The 12,482-nt window shown below is 39.6% G+C and overlaps 1 protein-coding gene across 7 annotated transcripts in view; it reads left to right on the top strand.

The window, feature by feature from the left end:
* The window catches only part of LOC129762664 (ATP-binding cassette sub-family D member 1), a 51,908-nt gene extending 41,989 nt beyond the window's left edge, over positions 1 to 9,919 (top strand). For all 7 annotated transcript variants that reach the window (XM_055761141.1, XM_055761137.1, XM_055761142.1 and 4 more), the window contains 5 exons: positions 2,008 to 2,419; positions 2,482 to 3,347; positions 3,405 to 3,494; positions 9,246 to 9,371; positions 9,437 to 9,919. In XM_055761141.1, coding sequence (XP_055617116.1) covers positions 2,008 to 2,419; positions 2,482 to 3,347; positions 3,405 to 3,494; positions 9,246 to 9,371; positions 9,437 to 9,608 — 1,666 coding nt within the window. In that variant the 3' untranslated portion in view covers positions 9,609 to 9,919. The remainder of the gene's footprint in view (positions 1 to 2,007; positions 2,420 to 2,481; positions 3,348 to 3,404; positions 3,495 to 9,245; positions 9,372 to 9,436) is intronic.
* The last annotated feature ends 2,563 nt before the right edge of the window (positions 9,920 to 12,482 follow it).

The following is a 12,482-nucleotide window of genomic DNA, read 5'->3' as shown; positions in this document are numbered from 1 at the left end:
GAAACTATCTAAGTTTGCCAAAAAGTACTTGGTGTGGCAAGCGATCTGCTCTTGCGGAAAGCGGAGCGCCCCCTTCGTGATGACCGGCACGGTAAACGGGTAGGTTTACCTTAAGGAGTGCCTACAGAAGCGCTTACTACCACTATTAAAGCAGCACGAGGGCCCGACCATCTTCTGGCCGGATCTCGCTTCGTGCCACTATTCAAAGGACGTGTTGGAGTGGTACGAAGCCAACGGGGTCACCTTCGTGCCAAAGGAAATGAACCCGCCCAACGCGCCGGAGCTTCGCCCAATAGAGAAATATTAGGCGATTATGAAGCAGGCCCTCCGGAAGAACCCAAAAGTTGTCAAATCGGAGGCGGACTTCAAGAGAAAATGGATTTCTGTTCAAAAAAACTACAACCTGACGTTGTACAGAACCTTATGGACGTGGTAAAGAGGAAGGTGCGAGCATACGGGCTTGGGCTCGAAGTATGATTAAAAAGAAAATGCCAAAAGTTGTTTAATAGTTTTTATTTTACTGTCTAAAATTTTCAAAAGGATCGGTCTACTGGGCGAATTTCTACAGCGTTTTTTCCGTGATGCAATTTTATGTGACACACCCTTTATTATCCTTAGAATATGAAGGGCCTGAAGTGTTGGCTCGAATTTGGCTTGGGGATGCTCAGCTGTCTGGACTCGGAAACGATCGCATTAGCAGATCGTTATCGCGAATCTAGTAAAGCGGGAATTCTTTTGTAAATTCGCGGTTGACACGGACATAGGTATTGGGTTCAATTCCCGATCGTTCAAGGATTTTTGCGGGTTGGAAATTTTCTTGACATGCCTTGGGTTAGCAAATAGGCCTGAAGTACCGGCTAGAATTAGGCTTGGGGATACTCAGCTGTCTGGACTCGGAAACGATCGCACCAGCAGACCATTATCGAGAATCTAGTAAAGCGGGAATGCTCTTGTAAATTCACGGCTGATACGGACATAGGTATTGGGTTCAACTCCCAATTCGTCAAGGATATTTTCGGGTTGGAAATTTTTTACATGCCATGGAATAAGAAAGCTCGCGTGCTGCCTTATAAAGTTCATCAAATTTAGAGTCTATGTCTGTAGCACAACCAGTTCGTTTTATTTTATTTTATCTTTTTTAATGGTTCAGATTGATAATACAAAAGTAAATTCTTATAAGTAATTAAATAAGTAAAAAATCTTAAGGATAACCCGTCCGGCCATCATTATTAAAAAAAGGCGAGTAGGAGTGGCCTGCGAAGTTCAATCGCAAAGTACGGACGGAATCAAATAAACGAATAGCGCTGAAAGCTTTTGACGATTTTCTTTATCAGTAATTTGTTCAAGATCCGAAAGACGTTGAGACATACGTGATACACGAATCAAATGTAGCGTTCGTTCTACGGATAATGAGAAATGAGAGAGGAAATACTGCGATTTAAGCTCCGCTATTTCTCGAAAGTACGCATAGATATTTACATCAATCGATAGGAAATGTTTCTCACAGAGATATTTGCATCAAACGATAGAAAATATCTCGCGTAACTCAGTGCAAAAATTCTGTGCAAGATTGGATTGTAGATGAAATGGTATGGTAATCAAAAATTTCATTCTCTATAGTATGTTCTCTTTTGGAAAGAATGGTTACAGTATTTTGATCAGGTTTGTCATTTGTTGTGCGAAAAACGACCTTGAACTAATACTGATTCACCGATTCAAATTCACCAAACATTAAAGATATGATCAATCGAACAACACTGAATAAATATGAAGCAACAACTTAGGCGAAATTTCAAAAGGCAACAAAATTTCAAAACTAGGAAAATAAGAGCAATGAAAACAAGCTGAGAATGAAGTAATCTGATGGTACAGTGCAAAGGTTGATGAGAAGCTTTAAACGAAAGTTCACCGAAAAATGCGTTCCGCGCGTTTATTTGTGTTGTGTATTGTAATCTTTTATTATTATTGTCTCTATAAAATATTGAAACATACATTTTTTTCTTCCAGAACACGCCTAGTGAACCACGCCTACGACATGTACTTCAAAAACCAAACCTACTACAAAGTGTCCAACCTGGACGGTCGAATCGAAAATGCCGATCATCGCTTAACTGATGATATTTCGACCTTCTCGAGCTCAGTGGCTCATCTGTACAGCCACCTGACGAAGCCATGCTTCGATCTGATGTTGATTGGTATTGCTATGGCGCGTTCGTCGCGAAAAATGAAGGCAAACATCGTAATGGGACCGGCGTTGGCCACGATTGTAATAGGAACGACAGCTCATATTCTGCGCATAGTGTCGCCCAAATTCGGACAGCTCGTTTCAGAGGAAGCTAATCGCAATGGGTATCTGCGACATGTACATTCCAAGATTATTACGAATGCTGAAGAGATCGCGTTCTACGGAGGACACAAAGTTCGTTTCCTTGTATCAGTATTTGGTATCGCATATTTGCATAATGCATCATATTTTTTCAGGTGGAACACGCTCAACTTCAGGACGCGTATGCAAGGCTAGTGGTTCAAATGAATACAATATTTACGCAGAGGCTTTGGTTTATCATGCTCGAACAGTTCTTCATGAAATATGTGTGGTCTGGTACTGGAATGGTGATGGTTTCCTTGCCAATTCTAACAGCGACTAGTATTCCGAATAGCCTGGAACAGAAGGTCGGATCTGGATCTGAACTTGCTGTTAGTGAGAGAACACAGTACTTCACTACGGCTCGGAATCTGCTGCTCAGCGGAGCAGATGCAATCGAGCGGCTTATGTCGTCTTACAAAGAAATCGTGGCTCTGGCCGGTTACACAAACCGAGTTGCCGGAATGCTAGAGGTGTTCGATGAAGTGAATCGAGGAGTGTATCAGAAGACGGTTGTGGCCGTCGATCGGTCTGTTGCTGGCATCCTGGAGTTCAAGAACGGACAGCCGGTTGCAAGAGGAACGATTGAATGCAGTGATAACGAGAACGATATGACAATTTCGTTGGAAAATGTGCCTGTAGTGACCCCCAACTGTGACATCGTGGTGTCTAGTCTAACATTGACCATAATGCCCGGGATGCATTTGCTTATAACGGGACCCAATGGTTGTGGAAAGTCAAGCTTGTTCCGGATCTTGAGCGGATTATGGCCAATTTATGGAGGAACGCTGCGAATACCAAAGCTTACGAGGGATAAACCTTGCATGTTTTATATCCCTCAACGACCTTACATGTCCTGCGGAAGTCTGAGGGACCAAATCATATATCCAGACACGCGTAAAGAAATGATGAGCAAAAACATCACAGAATGCCAGTTGAGAGAAATTATGCGAATGGTAGAGTTAGAACACATCGTACATAGGTGCGATAATCCATTTTGACTATTTTGAGTATGAAACTGATCAAATTTCCATTTTAGAGACAGCTTTGATGAAATTCGAGACTGGAAAGATACTCTCTCTGGTGGTGAAAAACAAAGGATGGCTATGGCTAGACTTTTTTATCACAAGTAAGCGTTTCTATTTTTTAATCCATTATATTTTAAATGATTGATTTTGAAGAAATTATTGGATCTGACTCTCTGTAACCCCGTAAAAGACTAAGACAAGCTTTTTTCCAGTCAATATCCATTAATTTTTAGCTAGCAGTAGCTTTTGCTGCTTTTATTTGATTCATTTACAACGTTACAGAGTGTTAAAAATGGACGTCAATAAATATAAAATTCAGTACATTGTATAGACATCCTTTGAGCCCAGCCAAGCGGCTGAAATCGTGAAAACTGAGGGCGCCATTTCACGGTGAAGACGAAATAAAGTCTATATAACCTTGCATAAAATTCATTTCGTTTTTATCGTGATGTTTATCGTTTTAAAATTTTTCATGACTGTTCCATGCGGAAACAGAACAGAAACTGATGCTATTGGATTGCATCACGGGAACACCAAGTCGAATGCGTAAATGGGTGCGAATATTCCTTCGCTCGGACACATTCACACGCAAACAATTTTTCACGACTGTTCCATGCGAAAGCAGAACAGAAATTGATGCGAGTAAAAGTACTTACGCCTTGCATGTGTCCGCTATGGTTTCCCAAACGCTAATGCAAGCGAGCAAAAGAAATCACAGCTTGCATGTATTCGCTATGACGGTTTCTCCAGGTGCCTAGATTTTGCGTCCGTGTTCGGGAACACATTGCGATCACCAATCATCATCAATGAGCTAGATTGTTATGATTTCAGTAGCTTGCTTTGAAATCAATTTTTAAGCTATTGAAACGATTTTTTGGGCCAATAAGTGACAATCATATGACTCGTTGACATTTTATCTTTCGGATGAAGTGATTATTATACCAGTCCATTCAGCCGGTAAAGAGGTATTAACGTTCAAAACCTCGCAATCCAGCGTCACTCTCTCGTTTTCGAAACTTTAAACTTACACCCCTGTACAGAAATGAAAGACGTAGTCCTACGTCAAAATATAACTTTATTATCTTTATATATAGAGATAAGCAAAACTCGAAAATATTGTGGTCGCAGTTATTTAAGACATGTTTGTAGAACAAAGTTTTTTTTCTATCTCTTGATTTAATTGCGTTAGGGTCACCATGAAAAAAAACTGTTTTTTGCTCTAACTTTTATGTTTCAAATTCTACATGCAAACTGTCTTCGGAAGACTTTTAGAGCTTACTAATACAAATATTTTTCCATGCAGAACTTGTCAATATCTCAACTTAACTCAAGATTATCGATATTTATTCATGAAAAATACGCTTTCTCCAAATGCTTGTCATTTTTTCGGGGCCAGACATAGACAAAGTTTAATAACGGCATTTGAAAGGACATATTTCACTCTACTTTACATGGTGTGTGTTTTCCAAACTTTGTTATTTTGAGTAAAAAACCATCAAGGACTTTCAGCAGTATCAAGATATTGACATGTTCCGCATCGCAAATGATGGTCTTGATAAGCTCTAAAAGTCGTGCGGAGATAGTTTTGTTGAATTTGAAATATAAAAGTTAAAGCAAAACAACCCGTTTTTTCATAGTCACTCTAATGCAACTTAGAAAAAATCACTAAATCGATTATATTAAAAGATAGAAAAAAGTTTTGTCCTACAAAGTTGTTTAATATAACTGGCATTGTCCAACTATGTTTATCTTTATCTATAAAGTTAGTTGATTAGATTTTTCATTTCATCGACAGTTTTGGCCACCCTATTCTTGATAACATAAAAATGAGCAACTTGTAACAACTTCGTCGATGATAGTTTTTGTCTAATGAATAAATATCTCCAACAAAAGTTATTTTTGGCGCTTTCCATCTATATTGCATTAAGGTAACCATGAAAAAAATTCTACATCAAAATTGTCTCTAACGACTTTTAGAGCTTATCAATACCAACATTTTGCAATGCAGAATATGTCAATATCTCAATCCTGCTCAAAGTTATTGATGAGTTTTCACCCAAAAACTCATGATTGCAATTTTAATTTACTCAAACACAAAAATAACATTGTTTTGAAAATCACATATTATATAGAGTGAAATTTGTTCTTTTTCATGTTTGCCCCAGAAAGAATGACAAACAAATGAAAAGAGCTTTTTTTTGGGAAGAAATATCAATAACTTTGAGTAAAGTTGAGATATTGATAAGTTTTGCATCGCAAAATATTTGTATTAGTAAGTTCTAAAAGTCTTTCGAAGACAGTTTGAATATAGAAAAAAGCGCTATATCGGTTAATTCAAGAGATAGAAAAAAACTATGTTCTACAAAGATGTTTCAAATAACTGGAGCTACAACAACTATATTTATCCCTATCTATAAAGATAAGAAAGTTATATTTTTTATTTCATCGACAATTATTTAGTCACCCTATTTTGATAACATAAAAATGAGCGCTCTATCATACGTAACAACTTTGTCGAAGACAGTATACAGTATACAGAATAACAGTCGAGCTCTAAATGCCAATTTCCACTTGCCTCTCCTGGATGTGCATCAGTACAGACTAGATGGGGCCATGGACGTTGATAATGCTGGTGTTGAAGAAGTAGCCTCGCATCCTCAGTCGGCACATTCTCTCGTTGATCGGTCACTATCCAATCACCCGTTTCTGCATCTCCCCCATCACGATGAAAGCTACACACAGCTCGTGTATGTTGCCGCAGCTCTGGTAGATAGTATAAACACCTTGGAACGATCGCACCATCGAACCTTTCCAGCACATCTCCTGCAGCGCTACGATGTTGAAATTGCGGATTCTCAATATTTCCGAAAGATTTCGGGTACTCGCAATAGAGTTGAGAAACTTGCAGTACCATGTACCGCGTTTCCAATCTCTAGTCCGTGTTCTTTGCGTGGGTCTAGTCCGATTGTCCTGTCTCAAATTTCTTTGTGAATTCTCCTGTGCGTTTCATTTTTACGGATGGCTCGCAGGGCCTGCACCAACCCCTTGCCTGGCCGGAGGACCATCGTGCACAGCTCTACACCCAAACTAGCGTTGTCAGAAAGCATTTCATTTTCGGCAGAGAACATGTTTTTCCCTGCCTTGCAGCGTCAAATAGGCAAATAATGCCATCTATCCCCCAACACTTTAAAATGTTTGTATGTATGGAATCAGACATCTCTTTCTTTTTTTCATCTTTTTAGGGATTGCACACAAAAAAGACATTCAAACGGCGTTAACGGGGATCGAACCAAGGCCGACTGGAATGATATACTATTTTACAAGACCACGCTATCCACATAGCTAATAATGCTGTTACGCAGAAGTGTGGTAATATTACATCTCATTACAAATTGAAGTTGGAAAGTGTTTTCTAATTTTACTCTTAGAAAACACTTTCCAGCATGAAGGAGATCTGTATCCATCTCGGTCTGGGCTGTGTACATATGTGGCGAAGTGATGCGTGCTTATTTGAAACGTGTCTCTTGTTTCGCTCGCTTGTATTAATCTTATATTGCCGTACCATATATATTATACAAATATTTACCTGTATTTGAGAGTCATGGTATTTTCTGTTATCTTTACGCTCATTTAATGTAATAAATCGGGATGACAAAACATGAGCTAAAAATAAAGTGACCAGATGGTCAGAGGTCTAACGCGGGACACAAAAAACAAAACGTTCTGTATATACGTTATGTGAACGGAAACCATAGTTTAAAGAGTCTCATTTATTCGTGAAACTCTAACATGTGTCCTAGCAATTAAACCTGACCTGTAATCACTCAGTTGTAATTTTTCGGTGGTTTAGTTTTGTTTACGCCTGAAAATCTCTCACTCGGTCAGAGCATTTAGGTCTGGCAAGCACGATTCAAATTCTACAATTTTCTTCCAATTTTCGAATGGAATGCCCGAAAATTCGAATCCATTTTTCATCGATTTTAGGGTTAACGTATGCATTAAAAAAATGGACTAATTTCGGATGGCGATGAAAAAAAAATACAAAAGATAATTTAATGGAGCAAATTTTCTTAAATGTTAGGTTTATTAAGCCTACAACAAAAATGATTCAAGGCTGTTGATTCGCAACATCAGCACTGTCAAGCAACTTGATGAGTTTTCCTTACTACCAGCTCCACCCCACCGCGAAGGAGTTGGACATTCTGAGGCACTTTGTGTCCGCCAGATATAGCCAATCTGGTATTTACAATATCCTCTCTCTGCAGCTCCTTAAGCCGGGAGATCGAAGCAACCGATCAAATGATGAAGGAGAATCTGGTCAAAATGGACATTTTTATGCAGAAGCGTCAGACAAGACCGACCGTATCTGAGCAGGCAATAATCAAGAAGGAGTAGCTTGAGGTACCGGTGAAGAACTTCTTTCCGGTTAAAGAAATGAAAAACTTCTTTTCGTACTTATAATGAAATACAAAACGTACTTGATGCTAGAATTCAACGAATGCAAGGGACCGGATACTTCACGTTCCCCAGATAAGTGATGGCGACGAATATATCACCCACATCAAGTTCTCCGAGAAGGTCATTCTCTGACAAACGAGAAGGGAATGTCCAAGCCGCTCTTCTATCGAGTCATATGGTAAACTGGGAGATATACAGTACGAAGTGCTTGCCGGAAGTTGCGAAGGTGATGTGGTCGAACCGGGAATCAGCCCATTATGCCAAAAGATCACTGGAGGATGGACCAGCTGCGACAGATAGAATACTTTTGGGCGAATGGCCAAAATGGAGAGACAGCCGGCCACCAAAGCCGCGAAAAGGTAAAAGAACGCGCTGACATACATCTTCTCATCGGCCATAGTTGAGGTTCCGGCCAACTTCCGCAAGGCCGCCAGGCGTTTCATTTACGATACTTCATCAAACAACCCTGTCTCTTCCTGTCCTGTATTCACTAGTTATTCCGGCTTATTTAACACGTTAAGCCCTGACCGAGCTAGGGGACCAAAGATGAACTTTTCGTCTGACTCACGTTGGTCCCTGCGGATCAATAGGCAACTTTTATAATAAACATTTTCTAATTTTGTTGCTGTCGTTTCCATTTGACACTCTAAACAAAAAGTCCACTGTCGGTGCGACGAAACCAGCTCAACGTATTAATCTTTGGATGCATTGGAAGATCTCTTGAACAGTCTGCCAAATAAAATGGATGAACATCCATTTAATAAAATCAACAATTGTAATATTGAAATATATTGATATCGCGGGACATTTTCGTTTCTTTTGCCAAATGCGGGTCGTTTCGCGGGACGTAATCTTACGCGGGACATTTTGTTGAACGTCTGGTCAGTTTAGCTAAAAATCAATTTTGGGTGTATTTAGAGTCCCCGCTGGCACGAAGACAGGGATGAAGCCAAGAAGCGGAAACGAGTGAAGAATTTTCATCGTTTGGTATCCACACAAGAAGAACTTCGTCCAAAACCACCCATTCATAATGAATCAAGGCACTACATTTTACCGCCAACTGATTACATTCGTTGGAAAACGCTGTTCAGGCTACAGTTCGTGCGCTGTGATTTGCCAAAGAAAAGTAGCTACACGGAGCTCGAGACTAATCCGCTAACAGCAGATAACCTACGTGAAGCAGACAACTGACAACAATATCTGTCGGCAAGCGCAGGAAACCACATTTTGTACAGCAACGTATTGACGATTTAATAAAAAATAAAATCTTAATAAATAAATAAAAAAGAGAATCTTTGTTACACTCGTGTTGTTTTATATAACATAATGAGTTTAACTGAAAAAATATTGTATCACAAGCCAATGCTCAAATTGAAATTATTTTCATTCAACAGACCACAATACGCTCTACTAGATGAATGCACCAGCGCCGTCTCGATTGACGTCGAGAGCTCCATTTACGAGAAAGCCAAGTCCATGGGAATAACCCTCTTGACAATCACCCACAGACCAACCTTGTGGTAAGCAGCACCTCTAGCATGAAAAAAAGTATTATTTTTGATGATTAACTATTTTGTTATTGCAGGAAATTCCACACTCATATCCTGGAATTTGATGGTCAAGGTGGATGGGTGTTCGAGGCTCTTGCCAACGATGCTCAACAGAAGGTTCCTAAAACTATCAATCAAATCGTATATCAAAATCACAAACCATACACGGAAGTGCCGGAAATTTCGTCCTCTACGGTTTCGGTGTAAGCTGCCTTCACGAAACTGTATAAAACATTTCATCACAAAATATCGAGATTATTCTATCCCTACAATATGTAGAAATTCTAGCAAAATTTTCTAGTAATGTAATTTTAAACAAACGCAGGTGATTTGTTAAGCACTTAGTATATAAGATAATATTAGTTGAAAAATTAAAAATTTTCTTTGGCCTAAAGTATCCTTGAAATATTTGCAATCTGGATTGTATGTCAGCAAACAATTTAAATGTGAATATGTTGTAATATTTCTTGAAAATACGACCTTAAAGATAAATTTTGAAAGATCTCTTTTCAATGATATGTTGTGATCGATATTATTTGAACGATATCACATAAATAAAGAAGTCGGTCTTCAGTACTTCCCATATCATCTGACAATTTTATCAAGCAAGGGGAGTAGATGCCACAATGTGACAGTCTTAAAAAAGTATAATAATAGGCCTTATTCTCGTACACACTTCACGGTGAAAACGAAATGAACGGTACGTCATTGAACTATGTTATACTAGTTAGTGAAGTATCCAAGATAATAATGGAAATCACTAAGACGCGACGCGAGACAAAACAAAAAAAATTATTGTTCTTACTATTTTAAACGGCTTAAAATTTACCTAATGGCGGGTTTACACTAGGGAGATCTATAGATGGATTTATTCACGTGAAATGGAGGCGATCTGGCGTAGTGGTAACATCCATACCTCTCACGCAGAGATCACGATTTCAATTCTCACTCTCGACATTCTTCCAAAAACGGAAGTAAAAGTGACGAACCAGCCGAAATGTGTTGAAAATCACTATAATAAAGGAAAAAAAAAGACGGGTGGGTAATGTCGGGGACATAACCGGAGTGACGTAGGACTATACAAAGGGGACAGCTTTTGTTAAATATATATTTTAAATATATTGTTTTATTTTCTTCTCCTACGTGAATACCTACCTATCTACCTGAAAAATGTATTAGTTTACTGTTTACTCTTTATGAATATGTTGATGGTTCTGAAAAGAACCTTTGGTGTTGTGTTTTTGTTATCACTCGATATTCCCATCTTGTTCGGTTAAACCTTCCTGTTTAGCTATTGCGTTTTCCACTCGCCACAGCTTTCACAGTTGGAAAATTCCCATCCAGCTTGTGACATGTTGTTCAGTAAATTACATTTAATGCGACGTGCCGGAGAAACACTTTGCTACTCACTGAAACTAATTGTTGCCTTGATGAGCGCCGAACCGAAGCTGCTCTGTTCTTGATGCGGGTTTTCTGATTGTCGTGAGCAGCTTTGCAAGCCAACTCGAGCACTCCGACGGCCGAAACTCTATAATCGTTGTTAGGTATACTGGTGCTCCGGCACCAATCCGTTCGGCCTAGTTACCCTTGCGGAGCAATCAGTGAATGCGACCAACAGGGAACTGGAGACCTGCACGGTTCGAGTGAGACTTTGCCTTTCCCTTAACTTGTCCTTTGTTACGTCCACGATGCCGATGCCGTACAACCACACGGGTTTACGGTTTGAAAGAAAATAAGATATTTTTTTGAGGTCCGCGTGTTTTATACTCTAGCGGTACACACTCACAGGATACAGACAAATCGGCAGACTCAGCCAGAGGGGCGAGTCCAACGAGACGAACGAATGAGCGTTAAAAGGGAGCGATGGCAAAAAAATACATTCATTACGATTTGTTCGCTCGTTGGATTCACATGCAGGCTAAAAAGGGTCCTTTTCAGGATCACAAAATTATCTTCAATCTAAAGAGTTTATTGTTTTGTTATCACTCGATATCCCCATCTTGTTCGGCTAAACCTTTCTGTTTAGCGATTGCATTTGCCACTCGCCACAGCTTTCACAGTTGGAAAATTTCTTCCCATTCAGCTTGTGACATATTTTACAGTAAATTACATTCAATGGCACGTCGCATTACCACCACTCAGTATCGGATTGGAGGTAATTTTAACCTGTAATTAAACATTTGCGATGACAGTGGTACAGTGTCGACTTTCAATGTGGGGTCATAATTTGGACCACGACCTCTATGTTTAAAAAAATGTCCAACTAAATATGTCGCATTACAGGTCCGTTCAATTAGCTAAATGTCGAGATAAGTGTAAATTACTGTACTTTCAATCTAGAAGCAATTTAAAAATTGGTGAAAATCAATAAGCTCAGAACAACTGCCAAATTCACATACTCATCATATCCTGGCAAACAAATCATGAAAAAATCAATTTGTGTTTTATTATTATTTTGGATATTGTTTTAGAAAGCATTGAACTGTATTTCGTAAACTCTTTTTTGGAAGGTTTAATGGCCCTGAAAAGCGCCTTGTTTTATGGAATGGTTCCAATTTAGAAAACTTAGTACTCGTGATTTTGAAAAAAAAAAACATTTCGAATGCCCTCGATGCCTCCTTGTTCTGGATTTGCCACCAAAGCAGTGTGTATAAAGAACTTTTTTCTTCTGCTACCTGATGCCGTTTTGCGATTGCGTTTGCCACTCGCCACTCGCTGCAACTGTCTGTTGTCTTGATGTCCACCGAACCGAATGTGTTCTGTTCCGAATGCGGGTTTTCTTATCGTCGCGAGCAGCTTTGCCAGCTAACTCGATCACTTCGGTGGCCGAAACTATATAACGCCGGCTAGGTGGACTGGTGCACTGGTACTAACGCGCTCGGCCTAGCTACCCTTGCGGGGATCAACACGGTTCGAGCGGGATTTTGCCTTTCCCTTCACTTTTCCTCCTTTACCATGTCCAGACATGGCTGCTTGTGTTGGTTTGTTGATCTGATGTGATGCGAAACGATGTGGTCTACGGTTTCGATGAGAATGATCGTTACGGAAGGAAGGAAGGTCTTGTATTATAGAGACTTTAAA

Source organism: Toxorhynchites rutilus, chromosome 1 (assembly GCF_029784135.1).
Source record: "Toxorhynchites rutilus septentrionalis strain SRP chromosome 1, ASM2978413v1, whole genome shotgun sequence".
Lineage (NCBI taxonomy): Eukaryota > Metazoa > Arthropoda > Insecta > Diptera > Culicidae > Toxorhynchites > Toxorhynchites rutilus.
Note: the sequence above shows the minus strand (reverse complement) of the source record. Positions and strands in the feature narration are given on the sequence as shown.